The following is a 19,986-nucleotide window of genomic DNA, read 5'->3' on the forward strand; positions in this document are numbered from 1 at the left end:
TTTTGAATTTTCTTCTTTCCAAATTTCTTTTTTCCAAATTAGAAGTTTAATTCAAATTTTCAATAGTTTATATATTTTCTCAAACCGTCTTAGATTTTCTCACTTTTTAGGGATTTTCTCTCAAAATATACAACAATAGTAATACCAATACATGTGTCTAATATACTTTAAAACCATCGTGATAAAATTCAAAAACGAAGAGTTCTTCTCTCCAAATTTTTTTCAAAATCAAAAAAATGAGATAAAAAAGTACGTTTGGAAAATTCATTTTTAGCATTTTAGGAATTTTCTCACTTTTCTTCCAAATTGACATCCTTAATTTCAACCAAAATCACTTATTTTCATCTAAACGTATAAAATTGTCAATTTTATGAGAATAAATTTAAAATCTCATGAAATATAAAGGAGAGTAATATTTTTCAATTTTCTTTTTTTCTTTGTCTCAAATATTTTCTGTTGGGAATTTTCTTGTTATCAAAAAATAATTTTAATATTCCTTTTTATATAATTTTAAAAATTATTTTTATCGAATGGAAAATGGACCAAATCCGAACACTAATGAATCATTAATAGAACCGGTAGCTATCAACCCTAGCGATACACATCAATCAAGTTCGGATTTGAATGAAACTTCAACAACAAACAAAAACAGTTATCTTTCAGAATATTCTCAAGAGCAATATATATCAAAACCACGCGGCATTAGGACTAATATATCATTTACCGCTGATATGACATACGAAGATATATGTATTGCCCTCATCGAAGTATTTGCAAATTGCTATGATGAGGCTTGTGCAGAATCAACTGTTATATCTGACTACTTATCAGTTAGAGATTTACGAACGATAGTTAGAAACTTGAATCTATGTGATACATCCGACCTGTTTAATCAGAGGAAGCCATCTTTATGTTTTATGATCCAAAGCTTCTTAAATCAGCCATTTATGAAGCATCTTCATATTAGAAATACGACCCCTCCTCCTCAAGAAGAAAAATCGATCAATTTGACACAAATCGATTTTTTCATAAATAAAAAGGATGATGATGGCTCGCCTACTTCAGCTCAGTCACCAAAAATAGAATCACGTCAGGAGTTTACAGATTCAATAAAGGTTATTCGCTTCAAAAAGATTCCGACCCGTAATGTAGAAAGTCCGAAAACTATCCCTCCTCTTCAAGAAACGGTTCAAAAGGATGTGGAAAGTTCTCCTAAGGAAATACAACCAGTCCTTACCCCACCAGATATGAATCAACCCCTTCAAACAGTTCAAATGATACAAAAAATTAACTCATTAGTTACTCAAATGAATTTAAGGATATCCGAATTGGAAAAGGCTGTAGAACATTTGGTAACTAGGCTCGATGTAGTGGAAAAGATCTTCAAGGCAAATGAAATCAAACAAGAGCGCGAAACTAATGCAGAAAAGCCATTAATTATATAATAGAGACGATATATGTATTAATTATTACAAAATTTAATTACAAATTTGATATAAAAGTAGCTTGTTTGTATAAAAATTACGATTTACTTAATTTTATTCTTTTTCCATATAAAATACTATGCCAATCTAAAGGCTTACTTGTGAGTACCTGTATTCATTATAAGATGGACGCGGAAATGTGAATAATATTCGAATTACGACTCGGATCAGCAGATATTGGAAAATGACCTAATAAGAAAGTACATTTAAAATCACCTTACCATTCAACTCACTGAACTGAAGGAATATCGTCAAATATGATATGACATAATTAACGATAAGTGTAATTTGGTCATATAAGAAATGTGAAGGAATACATCTAAAAACATGAAAACAAGATGATTGCATCATACGTGAGCCAAAAATATAGCTCTTGAATGATTCTTGCACTTTGCCATAGGGATTTACCATTAATAATTCTGTATTATTAAGTATTTGATAATTTTAATGCTGTCAAATTTATCCAATAGAACAAAATCTTTATTCACACACCATTCTATTATCATCTATTGTACTTTAAAGCAATTTTAACTCATATTTTTCAAAAATGTATGTCTGTTACTCTCATTGCTTCACATTAAGAAGGAAACGCAATGTCTCTGTTTTAGTGTTATACTGTAATAAGTTATTTTCTCCATGTCCAATGAAAAAATAAGAAATGTTTTTGTAAACTCCAATTTGATAAATATTACATGTAAACTGAATGAGTTCAAGGATTTGTATATGAAGATTTCTTATGAAATACTTGAGTTAATGATATGATAGAAAAATTATACTATTATTGAAGATTTCTAGAATTACAATTGTTTAACTTTATACATCAAAAATTTGACCAAAATAATGTGATTCCCATTAAATAAAATCTTTGTTAAATCATTATATTAACTTTAAAATATGAATATATTTGGAAAATTTTCAAAAAAAATCATAAAACCAAATAATCCATTATCAAATTACCCAGATTTTCCTTACTTTTACCACTCCCCATGTAATTTCTGGGGAAAACGATAATTCATTTTTTTTATGGATGAATAGATCGTTTTCCTAGAAAGGACCTCATATCTCTGGCTAAAGAGAGTGTCAGATCCTAAATAGATTATTGATCTAGTGTACAAATCCAATAAAAAGCCTATTTTTTTGGCTTTTTTGGTGCTCATTTTTTCGAAGATCTACATGAATATGGGGAACCCATCGGATTTTTTTGGTTAACCCACATCTTCATGTAGTCTGGACTATCTTTCCTCGAAGGACCTCTTTACGGGTGTAAAAACTCATAAAGTTCTCAAAAGATTCATTCTCGATCTCCATGCTGAAAGAATTTACAATAAAAAAGAGATCTACGCATCAAACTACAGCCATAAATGAACTGAACCCCTAAAGCTCAGCTCTTAGTTTATCAAAAACGTCGAAATCCTTCTCATTGCAATCAAATTTTCTCAATAACTCATAAGAAAAATCGAATTTTGATTAAGCCGATGTTATAGGTATCACAAATACTACAAACTTGAGCAATATCGAAATTGCCAGCAAAAGTTTGAAATTGCATTGCTCATATTTGTTTTGTAAACTAAAAATCTGCTTATATTATTCATTAATTTTTTATATATTATTCATATACTTTAATAAAAACAATACTATTTCACCTTAAAAATGAATTTCATAAGTCAATATTATTTTTTTGAAAATGTATCAATTTTCGATTAAAACAACATGAGAATAAAATTTACGCAAAATTATTTTAAAAATGGTTTTAAAAATTTACAATAGATGAAGAATAAGATTGCAAGAAGTTTTGAAGTTTAATTTTAAGAAAAAAAATTCGGATATTATTCATGGATCTAAGTAATCTGATATTTGAGTATCGGCACTATGCATAAAACATATATTTATAGTTTTTTTGGATTTTTATGATTTTAAATATATTCAAATTTGGCAATCCAATAGATTTTGAAAAAATAGGTAAATAAAAATAGATTACATATGCAGCAGATTTAGAACATGAAACAAATCTTATAGTGACCCAAAAAAAAATTCATGATCCAAAAAAGAAAAAAATTGGCTAAATGGGAATCAAACCTTGGCATAATGAATCATTATGAATCATTACGTGGGATGTTTCCACTACACCGGCAGTTCGAAAAATACCCTTGGTGGTTCTATTTAATAGCTACTCCCAACGATAGGCGGTGTCCCCAGCTTTAGAGAGGTGGTAAAAGTAAGGAAAATCTGGGTAATATTTTTTCTATTCATTTTTGGGTTTTTGAATATTTTTTGGAATTCTAACTGAGTCCAAAATCATGTAGGTAGTTTACTCTGAAGCAGTATTTGTCGTTACCAAGCTCAACTCTCAGTATATTGATATCATTTTCAAAAATATCACAAAGCAAAGAGTCAATTGTCACGAATATTATTGCTTGCATCTATCATTACTAAAATTAATTACCAAACAGATTCAATTCACTTTCGAACGCTTTTCATATTAGAAATTCCATCTGACAACTAAAAGCTCGTAATATTTTTCAACTGCCAAACATGTGCGTCAAAAATTTTGAACGTTCTTACTCAGTTCAAATCTATGATTCTTTGATTTGTGAAAATATTTAACTTTCTTGACTGAATTCCAATAATCCAGAATACCTTGTATCAGTTATAAATTATTAGATAATTTACCATAAATATTCTTATAGTTGTAACTTTTATTAATCTCAATGTTATTTTCCATACTTTTTATCTAAAATTAAAGACACTATTCGATAATGTTGATCACAGAATTGAGATTTTACGATTGGGATAACTCAATTAAATTGAAATTTTTTGAAATCAAATTTATTTTTGGAGAATTTATAATATCATATATATTATTTCCCCTGGTGCGTTTCTAATTTGAATATTCAACTGTATATAGGATAACTCGATAGAGAACCGAAAAATAATGAATGTTTATGTGAAACACAAATTTTTATGAGGATGTTTTATTGTCGTCTGGAAAAAGTGACAAAATTATTATTGTCGTCTAAAAAGGTGACAAATTATTATTGTCGTCTGGAAAAGTGACAAAATTATCATTGTCGTCTAAAAAATAGATTTTTCAAGCATGTTTCGGTACCTAAATAAAGGAAGAACATCAATTCCATCTATGTATATAGTATGCAAACACGCATGATATATGGAGTAGCTCTTTATCTGGCTAAAAATCCTATTATTTGAAAATTCGCATTGTCGTCTAAAACCGCCAGACGACAATAATAATACCCCAATTTTTATTTTATAAATAGCAATTAAATCATCAATCTAAACTGCTTTTATACAAATTGAAAGTTTGATTGACTTTTCAAGGATTTCCTTCAATCGCTTAGATTTCTTCTACTTTTATATTAATTTTGGAGCACTTTAGGATAAAAAACTATCAAAGAGAAACTTCGTTTACGTACTTTTTCAATTTCTGGAGTTCGTAAAAATTTTTGAACTGGAAAATCCATTGAAAAAATTATTTCTGGGAATTTTATGGGGAATTCAAAATTAATTTACACAACGTTGCGAAATTTCAGATTTATTGATAAATCAAAACAATAAGGTTATTAACTTCGATGAATATTGTGAGAATTAATCACAAAATTCATCACTTCACTTCTATCAAATGACTGCTGCAGACGCTGAATTCACAGCAATTGCCGATGATTGGCTTGGCATCACTGGCTGGCGTATCGAAAACTTTAAGCTCGTTAAAGTTGCAGAGATGGGCGCCTTCCACACAGGAGATTCTTATTTGTATCTTCACGCTTACCTTGTTGGCACAAGCAAGCTCGTCCATCGTGATATTTACTTCTGGCAGGGCTCCACATCCACAACAGATGAGCGCGGTGCTGTTGCTATCAAGGCTGTTGAACTTGATGACAGATTTGGAGGCTCTCCAAAGCAACACAGAGAAGTCCAGAACCACGAGTCAGACCAGTTCATTGGACTCTTCGATCAGTTTGGCGGTGTTCGCTACCTCGATGGCGGTGTTGAATCAGGATTCCACAAAGTCACAACATCTGCAAAGGTTGAGATGTACAGAATCAAGGGAAGAAAGCGCCCAATTCTCCAGATCGTTCCAGCTCAGCGCTCCTCCCTCAACCATGGAGATGTTTTCATTATCCATGCTCCAGGAAAGTTCTTCCTCTGGATTGGCAACAAGGCAAACCTTATGGAGAAGAACAAAGGTGCTTCCGCTCTTAGCATCATGAAACAAACAGATCCAAAGGCTACAGAAGTCAGAATCGAAGATGAAGAGAACGCAGAGCTCGACGCCATCATCGGAAAGGATGGAGAGATCGGCAATGCTGACAATTCTGATGCCGCCTTCGAATCTGCCTTCGTCAAGGCTATTTACGACGCAAACGGCAAGGAACTCGCCAAAGATGCTGCCGTCAAGAAGGAAGTCCTCAAGTCGGATGCTCTCAGCTATGTAAGATACGGAGACAAGATCTTCGTCTACATCGGAAAGAATGCTGACAAGGGACTCAAGCGCACAGCTTTACAGAACGCTATCAAGCTTCTCGAGACACTCAAGATGCCAGATTGGGCACCAATCGAAGTCCTCTTCGAAGGAACAGAAGATGACGATTTTGGTCTTTGCTTCCAGTAAAAAAATATTCTAATCGGTTTTTAGGTTCATAACATTATTGATTTTTTGATATGTTTTTGTAATTATTTGAGGATTTTATTTGATTGTCTGAAATATGATCAAATTTTTGTTGTTAAAATTAATTATTGGCTTGAGGAACTTAAACAACTTTGGATAAAATGATGAGATGACTATGAATTGGCTAGTTTTGTCTCAGACATGATATTTCATATGAAATTTGGTCAAAGAAATGAAGTTAACTCATTCATTAGAATGTTTTTAATTGTTTGTTTGTTTATTTAGATTAAGAGAAAACGATAAAATAACTATAAAAAAATAATTTAATTCAATTTCCTTATATAAGACTTCCTCAAATTATAGTTATTTATTTCTTCTTTGGAGCAACCTTTCCCTTGATCTCTTCGACCTTCTTCTGGTCGATAGCAGCGCGAACCTTGAAGAAGGCACGGCGTGTTTCTTCGAGGATTGTGAACTGGAGGGCAGCAAATGGGACAACCTTGATAAGGTTGAGGCCAACACCACGGTAAAGGCCGGCAACGCCTTCCTTGGCGTAAACTGTAGAGAAGGCCTGCATCATGCCGCTGTAGATTGGCTTGCCCTTCTCATCCTTGAGCATCATGCGTTTCCTGATAACATCGAATGGATATGAGAATGTCTGTGAGAACATACCAGCAGCGGCACCGATAAGGCAGTTAGCCCATGGTGAGATTGGCTTGCCTGGGGCAATCTTTGTTGTGTAGAGTTGCTTGAGGCCACCATAAGCGTAGAACTGAGCGCCTTCGTATGGGATAACGCCCATAACTGTTGGGACGATACCAGCGAAGAGTGATGTGAATCCTTCTTCCTTGAGCATTGTGAATGCGCAGTTGAAGATACCTGTGTACTTGCCTGAGTAGACTGTGATACGTGTACGGATGACATCAAGTGGGTATGTGAGAACCTGGGAGATAACACCAGAGAGGGAGCCGAAGACTGTACGCTGGATGCCGACAAGTGGCTTGCCCTTGCCGATACGCTTCTCGAGTTCTTCGTAAGCGTAGAACTTGATAGCGGATTGTGGGCCGAGTCTGATGCAAGCAGCCCAGTTGCCACGCCAGAAGCCGGCGATGCCCTGCTCCTTCCAGAGTTGAGCAATTGTATCCTTAGCGGAACCACCGCGGGAGGAAACTTGCATGAGCATCTTAACGACATCAAGTGGGGATGTAAGTGTACGGGAAAGTGTACCAGCGATGAAGCCGACGGAAAGGCGCTCAACTGGTGAGAGGGATGGCTTTGGAGATGTAGCGATGAGGATCTGTTCTGCTGGCTGTGCCATTAGAAAAAGTGAACTCACACCTTCAAAATTTTCATGGTCTAAGTTGACGGTTTTTCTCAAACTAGATATTCTCGAATAAACCTGTCTTTGTTTCACCATTTAATTTGGACAAACAAAAGAAGATGTTATTTTTTTATCAAATTTTTTGTGCCTTGAATTTTTTTCTCCAAAAAAATTTACTGGGTTATCCATTATCTATGTTGCATTTTACAGCACATTTCTCTTTCCCGTATAAAGCGATCAGAGCCTCAAAATTGAATTATTTTTTGCAAAAATTCAAAATCGTAAGCTTTCTCATCAATAAAAACAATACAGCATCATTGCAATCCCTTTAATCAACCCCATGTATGATGTTCATACGATCAGAGACACAATAATGGGAGAAGTAGATAGATTTTTCTTGGAAAGAACGACACCCGTCAGTTTCATACAAATTTCACTTTTTTGAACCGATTTTCAGTTTATGTATTCATAAATTTTGTGGTTTCATGTACCTTGTACTAACATCAACAAGAAAAATTTAACAAAAAAGAAACCACCTTCATATTTCATTGACCAAATTTGGTTAATTCGGTTATAATTGATATTATTGCTAATCACTGCCTTTCTTGATGCGATTCGAATGATTTAGCTGATAATTTTTGTTAGTATCTATTCACTTTCACCTTATTAGATCAGTTCCAAGCATATATATATATAAACGAGCCATTTTACGTGGTATTAGGCTATAGTATTATTGTTAACACATCTTATGGAAATCCTCAGCAAAACTATGAATGATCCAAAAATAGATCGAATTATTTTATAATCACCAATCGAATTAACATGTCCAAAAAGATTACAAACGATTCCAATATGCGTTCCATATGTTTCTGTAGAAACGATGCCACGCATTAGAAATTTCGATATGAATGTTTTCAAATTGATCGGAGTTAATTAAGCAAGCTGACATTCATTAATAGTCAAGGTACTGATGATGCATGAGATAGTATAAAACACTCTTTCATGGAAAATGAGCGTAAATGTTACTTTTGATATTAAAAATCCGTTATTTATCACTTTGAATCGATTTTAATGGTTTTAATCACATTTAATGTGGACATCTTAAATTTCAAGACCTTTTCTATTTTACTCTCAAGTTTTGGCCTGAAATAAAGAATTTTTGATATGAAATATCTTATTAGTCTGTAGTTCTTAATTTAGCTTCGTCATTCAAATATTTAGACGAAGTGTGAGATACATGTCAATAATTTTTGGATTTAAAAGCTACAAAGAATTCAATATCATTTAAAATTTCTTATTCCTCTAATTCAATATACGAAAATAGAATATTTGGATTCATGTTTATTATACTATTGATTTTGATACATATTTTTCTACTAAAGTACTCACAAAATCTAGATTGAGAGGCGGTCAATGACTTTTGAGGGGAAATTAACGCATGGAATTAAAAAAAAGGTAGTGGGGCTTCCAGGCGCGTTGCGCCCTCTAGCCCCGAAGATGTTTAGTATAAATGAAGTTTTTATTCGGAGGGCTTCCAGGCGCGTTGCGCCCTCTAGCCCATAAGAAATTTTGCCCAAGACCCAAGAGGAGGACCGAACCCCAGCCGACCAGCCGGTGACAAAACCAAAACCGTTGTTATTTACATCATATTAATGGTGTCACTTTTTTAAATATCACTTTTTGTGTCACTTTTCACAAATTATATATGCTTTCATGTTTTGTCACTTTTCTATCACTTTTCGGGTAAAAACATTTTTATTATTATATATAAATGAATTTTACAAAACCGCCGTTACCGTTCTTTGGAAATAAGAGTAGATGCAAAGATATTATATTGAGAGAACTTAAGAAACTACCGAATGGTCTAACATTTGTAGATTTGTTCGGTGGAAGTTTCTATATATCCCATTTATGTCATACAATATTCCCAGACTCAAAGATTATATGCAATGACTTCGACAACTATATGGACCGTCTCAAACATATTCCAGACACAAACAATATATTGAAAGAGTTAAAAGAAAAGATACCTATAGGTAAGATGGAACGTATACCATTAGATAAGAAAAATATTGTGAGAGAGGTTTTGAAAAAAGCAGAATATATAGACTGGGATAGTATATCTGCTAGACTATTATATAGTGGTGCTATAAGAGTTCATGACATTGAAACACTTATGTCAAAAGTTTTATATCTTAACTATACAAATGTTTTCAAAGAGGACATAGAAAAATATATTGAGGGTATAGAGTTTGTGAGATGTCATTGGACAGAGTTGTATGAAAAATATAAAGACAAGGAAAATGTTTTCTTTATAGTGGACCCGCCGTTCTATAACACATGGGATTTTCAATACCAAGTAGACTGGACTTTGAGAGACTCTTTAGAAACTTTAGACGTTATACATAACCATCCATGCTTTTACTTTACATCCGATAAAAGTGGTTTGGAAACCGTTATGAGATGGTTAGAGGACATACATGACTATGAGTTTATATATGACAAGATAGAATATGAGAGAGGTCCTATAAACTGGAGAAAGTGTCATAACAAAGAAATTTTATTAGTAAGTAAATGTGGTTTGAAATAGGACTACTTGTTTTAGGTTTTTTCCATTGTGTCATTTATTTATTTGACGTGGCAGAAAAGTACAGAGAATATGAAGATGAACCAATGCCTGCAAATGTTCAGCATATGTACTCGTAAGAGATATTTTTATCTAATATTAAATGGACGCACAGAACTTAGCGAATGCACAGCAACCTGGACAACCAAACCCAGAGAATATTCCAAATGAAGTTAGAATACAAACTGCAATGGCAAACTATGGTCAAGTGCCAACAGATGTACAAATGCAAACTGCCATGTCAAATGACGCTGTAATGCATGAAAAATAGCGTGACTTCATTTTTGACAGTTTACAAATGTAAAGTGTTGCATCCTTAAAAACTTGGAAATATATACATTCATGAATTATCTTGTATATTAATTGAAAATCCATAAACCCCTAACAATATTTTTTCTTAAAAAAAACTATAAAAATATAAATAAAATTAATCGTTAAATAAAAATATTTGATATTAGAATTTTATTGGAAAAATAAAAAACTTAATATTTTAAAGAAATACTTAAATACTTGAATGTTTTAACTTTTACATTATCATATAGACTCTCAAATTATTGATTGGAAACGGTTTGAGGGTTATCAATTTAAAAAAAATTGTGAGTTTTTTAGATTTTTGGCAATGAGTTTTAAAAATTTGTGAGTGAGAATGTGTGTTGATGCTTGGCACTTTGAAGGGAAGATGTTCTGGGTTCACAATTATTAATGGGATAAATAAAATGATTATAAATATAATATATTAGAAAATAACTTGCAAAATCTCTCCATTTTTATAAATTTAATAATAGAAGTTGATCTATATAGAAAGAGCGTTTTATCTATTAAGTTTTTGGCTTTTGCCTTCAAATCATTAATATAATTTTTTCAAAAAAATTGTTTTATTTAAAATAAACAAATTTTATCAAATAACTAGTATTTTTAAATTATCTTTTGAAAAATTGAAAAATTTACAAATTAAAAAATGGAAGACATCTTGGTTCATCTCGAAAACCCAGAAGATCTTAAAACTTTTCAACTCCCAACCGTTCCCGCCGATCAGGTTCTCAACGTAATTGAAGAAAAATATCAAGAATACATTAATAATCCAAATGTAACTCTCGAAGATACGGCAAAAACACTTTCAATAGGAAAAGAACGTTTGAAAAAAATTTTCGTACTACTCGGCTATCCAATAAAAGAAAGAGGAAGACCAAAGAAAAAAATTTTTGAGGAAGATGTATACAAAATTTTGGAAATTAAAGCACAATATGACATTGGATACAAAAGGATCAAAGAATCATATTTCGAAAAAGTCGAAAGATTTACATTCAACGATGCTTTCAAAATTTTCAATCAACAACATTTGTTTACATTTCACAGGCATCAGAAAATCGACGAACATCCACATGAATACGTTGCTCAATATGTTAATCAATTGTGGCATACTGATTTGAAATTTCTGAAGGACGATAACGGTAACCTTCAATATTTAATTTCATTTCTTGATGACAGAAGCAGATACATTATTTGCTGGGATGTTTTCGATACAAAAGAAATGAAAAATACTGCCAGAGTATTTCGTCACGCAATTGATTTAGTCAAATTAGTTCCACATGGAATTCTCACAGATAATGGAACAGAATTCATTGGAAAAGATTTTGAAGCGGTTTGCCAAGAATTCAATATAAAACATTTCAAAACTCATCCGTACTCTCCAGAGGAAAATGGAAAAATTGAAAGGAGTTGGGAGACTCTTTTCAAGACAAACCCTGGAGTGAACGTCTTTGAGTTCATCCCCAATGTTGTTTCCCAGTATAATAGGGTATGGAAACACTCCGCATTATTCAAACTCTTTGGGGAGAAATTGACTCCATTTGAGGCCTGGGAAAGAGGCCCCAAATGGACAAAAGATCTCTGCGCTGAACCAGGCTTCGAAAAAAATCTTAGAGATTAACAAATAATTTCAAAAACAAGAAAATTCAAAAAATCACAAAAAGGAAGTTAAGGAATAAACACTTACATTTATTACATTTGGATTTTTTAAAAAATTCAGTATTATTTTTAGAAATAAGATAATATAGTTCTAAATAAAACAAAGAATGTTAAGAATGAAGAAGGAATTAGCGGATGCAGCCGAAGCACACTCACAAATTACTCTCAATATCCACTCAAATCATACAAAGTTTTGTCGAATAGTTTGATATAAAGACAAAAAATTTACAATTTTTAATTAAATCCGAACAATCTTACATATGCAGCTGAAGCACACTCACAAATTACTCTCAATATCCACTCAAATCATACAAAGTTTTGTCGAATAGTTTGATATAAAGACAAAAAATTTACAATTTTTAATTAAATCCGAACAATCTTACATATGCAGCTGAAGCACACTCACAAATTACTCTCAATATCCACTCAAATCATACAAAGTTTTATATTTTCATTTTATTGTTTCTTAATAAAGAATTTACTTTAATATTCTTAATTGTTTTCTTTTTTATATTTAATTTTTGATATCTATTTTAAAAAACTTATACAAATTCGAGTCAGCTAATAATTGAATTGAAAAAATAAAAAGAAAACATATAATTTTTAATCCGTCTAATTGAATAAGCAATATTATAAATATTATGTTAAACGGTTAATTTTTTCTCAAAAAAATTATTTCGAATTTCCGAAATTTTTGACATTTTGGCTGAGAACTATGGTCTGCGAGGTACATAGATAGAATCAGTACCTCGCAGACTATAGTTCTCTATATGGCGCCGAAAATTTTTTGGTGAAATGTCGTCGCATTTCACCAAAAATTTTTCGGCGCCATAGGAAGAATTGGAGGGTGTGAGATACTATTACATGCTATAGTACTCACACCCTCCAACTCCCAATCAAAATCGCATAAAATTTGCTACTTATCTTCAGATTACCTCCCATTATAAAATATATCATTGCTATCTCATCGTACTATATTTCCACCCTATTGTATTTAAAAATATAAAATTTTTTGATAATATATTTTTATATCTTGAATTTTCAAACAATATATTCGCAGATAATATAATGGGAAACCTATCTCAACCTAGCCTTAAAATACCAAACTCCTGCTTGCATTCTCACTCACAAATATTAAACATCCATCTCCAAAAAACTAAATTCTTCACAATTTTTTTAAAATTGAGAACATAAAAAACGTATGCATTCAATAATTTAAGATACTAACAAATATTAAAAACTTCAAAATATCAGATATTAACGTTTTTCAATTAAAAAAATATCATTTTGCTTTTCAATTCGAACATAAATCTTAAATATTTTTAATTAATATCTGATTTACAGCATTATTATCCATTTATAAATCTGACAAATAAATGACAAAACCATCAGAAATAGTGTCAGTTTTTGTCAAAAGTGAAGTCACGCTATTTTTCATGCACAACACATGTCAAATGACGCTGCGTTAGGTTTGCCACCATGGTATGCAAATATGAGATGGAAAGAGTTTTATACAAACCCTGAAGTGGGATATAAACAACTTTATGCAGATGACGCGAACACAGGAGTTGACCCAGAATATGTTTTCTACCAGAGGAGAAACAGAATGTATGAGCTCCAGTTAAAGAATGCTATGGAACTCAACAGGAAACGTAAGAGACTAGGCGGACATTAGATTTTTACATATAGTAAAATGGGTTTCTTCAGTAAGATAGGAAACTTCTTTCGAAATGTTGGAAGAGGTATATGGAATGGAATAAAATCTGTCGGAAGAGGAGTATGGAACGGTGTCAAAAATATTGGTAAAAGAGTAGGTCAGTTTGTTGGTATTATACCTAAAGACCCTGAACCAGAAGAACAAGCTCCTGTAATACAACAGCCTGAACCTGCACCACAGTCAAGTTGGCAACCACAACCGGTATATTAAAAAGTTATATTTTTATCGTTCGATAGTAGTTGTATATGAAACTAAGTTCTAAGTAAAACGCATGGTATAATGGAATTATTCTTTTTCTTCCATCTGTAGTAAACCATACTTGAAAGTCTGAAATACTTCCACTTGGTGGTTCGTATAACTTTGTAGGTTTTTCGTAAAAGTCATTTGCCAAGCATAAGAAAGAGTTTTGGGCGCCAGAAAATGAAGCATGAACAATAATAGCATCTGGGTCGAAAACATCTTTAAATAAATATGGTTCATCTCTTGCATATCGACTGTAGATATTTGCTAAAGGAGGTTCAACTTTCTGATTTAACATTCTTTGCAAATAATACCATGACATTGCAGTGAATTCTGTATATATTTGTTCGTCTTTATTTGGATTGTCTTCGTAGATTTGAAATGACACTTGTGAATTTTGTTTGTCATATACAATTCTCACATAAAGTGTGCTATCGGTATTCGCATATTCATCAGCATATTTTGCATAACATGAATTTATTTTATCTTCTATATTTTTTAATGCAGTCTGTAGAGAAGATGAGAGGTCAACTTGTATTAGCTCAATTTCTTCCCACATTTTTCGTTGCCCTTCAGATGTATAATCTATATGAAACCTTACAATAAATGGAAAACTTTTATCTTCTACAGACACAAACTTTATTCTTCGAAAGCCAATAGCTTTTGTGACAGATGGGTCTCTTAACCATCTTAATGGGTAGTCAAAACGATAGCCTTCATGCTTTACGGTATCTGTCTCAAACTTTTGACCGACATTAGTAAAAAGTTCATCTAATGGTTTAGTTGTAGCAACTCTAGAATTTTCTTTTTCTATTGGAAGCATATTTTATCTATAATAAAAATGTCAAATGAAACAGCGTCTATGAGAGAAATACAACACAACCGACAACTCATTATGCAAGCTCTAAATAAGAACACAACAGTTAGTATACATATATTGTGTACGGAGGCAGTGCGAGCCTCCTTACCCATTATATGTGAATTTGACACTTTACAAAACCGTTAACGTATATTTTACAACACAAACACCAACTTAACCTTAAATATTTATAAAGCCACCAACCACTTCACCTCACTAACGTTTTCACAAACGACTTCACTACTGTAAAAAATAAACGTTCTCACTTACAAAAGTATTGCAACTCCTCCCATTGCTGTGCTTCACACAATACTTCATATTCTTCAGTATCGCTGCTGTCGCTCCAATCGTCAGAGTCAAAGTCACTGTCAAAATAAATGTTAGTAAGTTTTGACAAAGCTAATGAAACACGTTTACCGTTTGTATCGTATGCTTGTATAAACTTTCCATTCTTCATTCCTTCATAAACGCTCAAACTAACTTTACCCTTTCTCCCTCGTATCTGATAGAATGTATTTTCACGAGGAACGAAGAACAAGTTCTTGAACTCATGATCGTTGTAGTTTGTTATCTCAATAGTTTTCGTCATTTATATAAAAATAAAATAAAAAATAAACTTAAAAATTAATGATATCACCACCCTCACACGTATGAAAACATAGCACAAAAATAAATTTAGGTGAAGTGGTGAAATCTCACCTCTTTTTTCACCTGTTTTTTCACCCTGTTGAATTCATTGCTTTATAACTCTCTTCCTTTCTCCAACTCTTCTAACTTCTTCTTAAGTTCAGCAATGTTGTCCTCATGAAGTTTAATCTTTCTCAAAATTCCTTCTTTATCTAATGGTTGCTTTATCTTTCTAAACTGAACTCTACCATCCTTCATAGTATGAATGTAAAAACCTTCTGGAATAGTTCCTGATTTAATGTATTCTACCAAAAACTTTTGTTTCATTGCTTCAGTGACTTTATTTGTCATTTCAATCAAATAAAAATTTTAATATTAAATAAAAATAACGTTATTTTTTCAGTAAGGAAACGCAGGAGTTTTACGATTTATTTGAGGAGTAGGTTCTGGTTTAAATGTTGGAGTCGGTTTAGGAGTTGACTTTTGAACAGGAGTTTGTACTTCCATAGGTTCAGGAGTCATTGAAGGTTTTGCTTGTGAAGGCGTTGGTTTTGACGTTGGTTTTGGCGAAGGTGTTGGAGTTTGTTTAACTTCAGCTACTTCAGTATTATTTACAACATTTGCTTTATTTCTTTTCAACATCATAACTGCTCCTGCTGTAGCTAGCAAACCTAGTGGGAGACCATATCTTATATAAGGACTTGACCAAATGCTATTTTTGACAGGAGCTGGTGGAACACCTAACCTTGGTGAGACTGCTCTTTGCCATTGTGCAGCTCGTAAGAAATATTCAAGAGGTGCTCCATAATCGTTTGGTAAAGTTTGTTTCATAGATGGTGAAGGTTCACGAGAGCTTGATGAAGAACTCATTTATAAGCTTTAAAATAAACGTTCATCCTTTATTCCTCACCGTCGTCCGTAGCTAAGTTATAGTCATCTAATCTTATTATTGGGATTCCATTAGCACGCACCTGAATGGCAAAGCAACAATCCCTCATAAATCCAATAAGTGGCTTTGGTACATTTTCAGTTGCTAGTTCAATAGGTCCTTTAACAGACAATTTGTATGTTATTGGAGCAGTAGATGTTTGACCTTGCTGGAAGCAAAAGTCCACTTCTGTTGGAAAACCACATAAGAAATGTGTGTTGTCATAGCTATCCCATTTATGTTCCACACTACCATCATCCACCAATGACCTCATAACATCTTCATTAAATCCTATCATATCATTGTTTGTATTGCAGGCGTTCGCAACCATTTCATAAAATACAGGTCCATATGATTTTTCGGGTTCTGCAGGCATATTTCCATAAGCTCCCATGGAAAGCTGAAGATATTTAAACTTAGGGTTCTCAAAATTAACATAATAGTTGTCTTTCTTTCTAAATAGTGCCCAAATACTTTTAACATTAATAGGCGTATAAGCTGCTGTAAATGTTGCACTTGAACTATCTGTATTCTTTGAGAATGAACCGTCCATAGGAATCCAATCCATAACTTTAACAGGAAAACATAAAGCCTCGTTTGTATAATGTTCTACAAGTTCTGTATAAATGTTAGGGTCTAAAGAGAATGACTTTGGATGAATAAAACATTCATTAAAATCCATCTTTGTTCGAAATAGTTGCTGGGTTACAGTTGTAATAGTAACTGTTCCACTAGCTTCTACTGACTTCGTTATCATAGTGAATGGTTCATTCCATGGAACAAATTTATTTGTCGGTGGATTTGAATCTGAAGCAAATGCAACTTTAAGAGTTGGATTGAAAGCAATGATATCATTTACAGATATAGATGTGCATTGTAAGGCGTCGCTACTGAACTTTACTTTAAGCTGAATGTTTCCTGCAAAAGCTGGAATAAATCGAATAGCTTCTAATGGAAGGAATCTTCTAACAGGAATTCTTAAACGAAGCTTAAAATCAAATGATTTTCCTGCTGTAATTGGACCACTAACAATTTGTCCTGTTCTGCATGTTCCCGAATGACTCCATACATCTTCATGTCGAGTCTTTGAGAAAACATCTACTTTCTTTATTTGTTCGGTAGTTTGTGAGTTTGAAGTTATATATGCTTCTTCTCTTGCGTTGTCTTGAGAATATACGATACGACCATTTGCAAGGATTTGATATCCAGCAACTGCATAGAAAGCGTCATCGAAACCAATCCAAAATCCTGGTGGGTTTGTTTTATTGGAACCTGAACCAATTTCTTTATCTACAATAAATTGACCTTCCATTTTATACGTAATGAATGTATTGTAAAGGTCCAACATATTTTCACCAGGAGGTGAGAGATTGAATGTTACCCATGTGTTATCTTTAGCAGTTCCAGGTTGTGATGGAATCTTTGCGTCAGAATATTTTCTATTAGTGTCACCAATTTGAACTGCATTGTCTATGATATCGAAATATGAGCGAATCTGATGAATATGCTCTGCTGGAGTAAATTCGTTTAGCTGTTCGTTCTGCATGTATTTACTTCAGATAAAAATATCTATTTACTTCATTATTCTCACTCTTCTTCTTGGCATTCGTGGTGGAAGTTGTTTCTTGACATTTTCAATGAACTGTACATTCTCTTTTGTCTCAACTTCTTTCACTGGCGGGTCAGGATTCTTTGACTCGGTTTGTTTTTCAATGAAATTCACGAACTTTGCAATAAGCTCTTGGTTCGTTATTGAAAGTACATCTGGCTTCTTTTCTTCTGGTTCTATTGACTTTTCAGTTTGAATAGAAGGTTTTATATGGACTTCGTGGACTTCACCCTTGCCATACACCTTAATGTTGTCGCTTTCTGCATTCGCTAATGGAACCTTTCTTTTTCTTACATATATTTTACCATCTTTACTCTGACTTACGTAATAGAAAGGATGTTGTATTCCTCTTGCGTCATTTAATATAATAGACTCTCGCTCTGATTTTGACAAGCTCATTTTACATCGGTTAAAGTTTTAATTTTGTTTTTTATCTGCAGTCAAATGACTCAGACAAGCCCTACGGACAAGACCCAAGGGGTCATAGATGTTGAAGCATTGAAGAAAGAAATTCGTGAGCAAATTTTATCCGAACTGAAGGAACAAAAACAAGAACAAAAGCCAGAGAGACCAAAGAGAAAACTTAGTGAAAAACAACTTGCTGCATTAGCTGCTGGAAGACAGAAGAACCCACGTTTGCTGGCGAAAAAAGCTAGAGAAGAAGCTAAAGAAGCTGAAGCAAAGAAAGAGTAAATGGTTTATTTTTATCCGAATTAAATGTATAGACAAATACCTTTATCTGTTGCGTTCAGTAGTGAAAACCCTGACGTCAAAATAAAGGGGAACAGAGTAACGTTTAAGTTTCCAACAGACTGGATTGTGAACATAAATGAAGAGAAGTACATTGGCATAACATCTATGTATATAACACGTGCTTTCAGAAAGGTTGACTTTATACTTCAAGTCGAGATAGAAAATGACGAACAGTCTTTAAGCGCCCAAAACATTCACATATACAAATACTTTAAAGACGATACAACATTGTTGCAATGTATGATTTCATTTAATGAGATGTTCGAGAAAAAGTTCAACATTGAAGTACAAACTTTACAGCCTTTACGTGAGTTTCTTGCACAACTGAAAGAAGAAGGTAGTCGGCCACAACTTATAGACTTTCATTATGAATTTAATGAAAATGAAGATGGAACTCATGACTGTCAGTTTGTTATATATTCACCATTCAATGAAGTAGCTAAAAAGAAAGAAAATCCATTACGTATAAGATTTCAAATCTCTGAACCAAGTGATGATTTCAAGAATGTTTTCAATTATGATGCAATGCTTCCGAGGAAAAATGAATTTTCAATGATTGTAACACCTGGCATTTGGGATAGAAAGCAAGCTATATTATATTCAAACTTAAGTAAGGGAGTTGAAAATGAGTTCATTGGTCATACAAGAACTTCACCACTTCCTAACCCTAAATACTATAAATTAACTGGCTTCAATCGTGAGTTTTGGATAGACATGTTCTCCACTCATGACCATAACTGCCCAGTGTTCTTACCTCCAGACCATAAGGACTGTCTCTACATTGAAGCACAACTCTTAAACTCTACCATCGCAGTATTGTAAATGACCACATGGGCTTCGCCCTTGCCGCTAGCGGCTTATTTTTATCACGAATGACCTCATTGCTGACAAAAATAAATGACCTCAGAACTTCAACTTACGAATAAAGCTTGTTTTAGTCGTTATTGAGAAGTTAAACTTCTCTTCAAAGCAAGGTTGACATGACTTACATAAGTCAAATCCAATCTCTTGACCGTCATAAAGTGCTTTGTAAAGTTTCATTAAACTGAACTCAGAGTCTTTGTCATATGTTCCAACAGGTATGTGAATGTTCTTATCTTCATTGTAATAGCATTGTATAGCTTCAGGAAACATTTCATTTGCTGTTAAAGCAAGGACGTCTTGTTTGACACCTTTGCAACGTGCATGGAATGCAACTTCATTTAAATCGTTAGTGAGTAAGTCTATGTA

General features: G+C 33.0%; 12 protein-coding genes across 12 annotated transcripts, besides 5 other annotated features; 6 read left to right on the forward strand and 6 right to left on the reverse strand.

Annotated features, from left to right (window-relative positions):
- Positions 1-502: 502 nt before the first annotated feature.
- TVAGG3_0606510 (uncharacterized protein) lies at positions 503-2,462 on the forward strand (the record flags this gene model as incomplete). Its single annotated transcript, XM_001582680.2, has 1 exon — positions 531-1,445. The coding sequence occupies one exon, from the start codon at positions 531-533 to the stop codon at positions 1,443-1,445; it is 915 nt and encodes a 304-aa protein (XP_001582730.1).
- Positions 2,463-5,087: 2,625 nt separating this feature from the next.
- TVAGG3_0606520 (actin filament capping) lies at positions 5,088-6,135 on the forward strand (the record flags this gene model as incomplete). The annotated part of the gene is made up of 1 exon (XM_001582679.2): positions 5,122-6,111. One exon carries the CDS (start codon positions 5,122-5,124, stop codon positions 6,109-6,111), a length of 990 nt encoding a protein of 329 aa, XP_001582729.1.
- A 226-nt stretch (positions 6,136-6,361) lies between these two features.
- TVAGG3_0606530 (hydrogenosomal membrane protein 31 precursor) lies at positions 6,362-7,433 on the reverse strand (the record flags this gene model as incomplete). Its single annotated transcript, XM_001582678.2, has 1 exon — positions 6,476-7,426. The coding sequence occupies one exon, from the start codon at positions 7,424-7,426 to the stop codon at positions 6,476-6,478; it is 951 nt and encodes a 316-aa protein (XP_001582728.1).
- Positions 7,434-8,871: 1,438 nt separating this feature from the next.
- Positions 8,872-10,905: a mobile genetic element.
- TVAGG3_0606550 (phage tail repeat-like family) lies at positions 9,201-10,019 on the forward strand (the record flags this gene model as incomplete). Its single annotated transcript, XM_051239893.1, has 1 exon — positions 9,201-10,019. One exon carries the CDS (start codon positions 9,201-9,203, stop codon positions 10,017-10,019), a length of 819 nt encoding a protein of 272 aa, XP_051097717.1.
- Positions 10,906-10,957: a mobile genetic element.
- Positions 10,958-11,014: 57 nt separating this feature from the next.
- Positions 11,015-11,982: a mobile genetic element.
- A 70-nt stretch (positions 11,983-12,052) lies between these two features.
- Positions 12,053-12,105: a mobile genetic element.
- Positions 12,106-13,716: 1,611 nt separating this feature from the next.
- Positions 13,717-13,950, forward strand: TVAGG3_0606590 (serine threonine-protein phosphatase family; the record flags this gene model as incomplete). The annotated part of the gene is made up of 1 exon (XM_001582676.1): positions 13,717-13,950. One exon carries the CDS (start codon positions 13,717-13,719, stop codon positions 13,948-13,950), a length of 234 nt encoding a protein of 77 aa, XP_001582726.1.
- A 4-nt stretch (positions 13,951-13,954) lies between these two features.
- Positions 13,955-14,539, reverse strand: TVAGG3_0606600 (uncharacterized protein; the record flags this gene model as incomplete). Its single annotated transcript, XM_051239894.1, has 1 exon — positions 13,955-14,539. One exon carries the CDS (start codon positions 14,537-14,539, stop codon positions 13,955-13,957), a length of 585 nt encoding a protein of 194 aa, XP_051097718.1.
- A 362-nt stretch (positions 14,540-14,901) lies between these two features.
- Positions 14,902-19,986: part of a mobile genetic element that runs on past the window's edge.
- On the reverse strand, positions 15,581-15,817 carry TVAGG3_0606620 (uncharacterized protein; the record flags this gene model as incomplete). Its single annotated transcript, XM_001328308.2, has 1 exon — positions 15,581-15,817. The coding sequence occupies one exon, from the start codon at positions 15,815-15,817 to the stop codon at positions 15,581-15,583; it is 237 nt and encodes a 78-aa protein (XP_001328343.2).
- TVAGG3_0606630 (uncharacterized protein) lies at positions 15,866-16,108 on the reverse strand (the record flags this gene model as incomplete). The annotated part of the gene is made up of 1 exon (XM_051239895.1): positions 15,866-16,108. One exon carries the CDS (start codon positions 16,106-16,108, stop codon positions 15,866-15,868), a length of 243 nt encoding a protein of 80 aa, XP_051097719.1.
- TVAGG3_0606640 (uncharacterized protein) lies at positions 16,366-17,940 on the reverse strand (the record flags this gene model as incomplete). The annotated part of the gene is made up of 1 exon (XM_051239896.1): positions 16,366-17,940. One exon carries the CDS (start codon positions 17,938-17,940, stop codon positions 16,366-16,368), a length of 1,575 nt encoding a protein of 524 aa, XP_051097720.1.
- Positions 17,968-18,402, reverse strand: TVAGG3_0606650 (uncharacterized protein; the record flags this gene model as incomplete). Its single annotated transcript, XM_051239897.1, has 1 exon — positions 17,968-18,402. One exon carries the CDS (start codon positions 18,400-18,402, stop codon positions 17,968-17,970), a length of 435 nt encoding a protein of 144 aa, XP_051097721.1.
- TVAGG3_0606660 (uncharacterized protein) lies at positions 18,448-18,696 on the forward strand (the record flags this gene model as incomplete). The annotated part of the gene is made up of 1 exon (XM_051239898.1): positions 18,448-18,696. One exon carries the CDS (start codon positions 18,448-18,450, stop codon positions 18,694-18,696), a length of 249 nt encoding a protein of 82 aa, XP_051097722.1.
- Positions 18,721-19,578, forward strand: TVAGG3_0606670 (uncharacterized protein; the record flags this gene model as incomplete). Its single annotated transcript, XM_001291719.2, has 1 exon — positions 18,721-19,578. The coding sequence occupies one exon, from the start codon at positions 18,721-18,723 to the stop codon at positions 19,576-19,578; it is 858 nt and encodes a 285-aa protein (XP_001291720.2).

The sequence above is a fragment of the Trichomonas vaginalis genome, chromosome II (genome assembly GCF_026262505.1).
Source record: "Trichomonas vaginalis G3 chromosome II, whole genome shotgun sequence".
Lineage (NCBI taxonomy): Eukaryota > Parabasalia > Trichomonadida > Trichomonadidae > Trichomonas > Trichomonas vaginalis.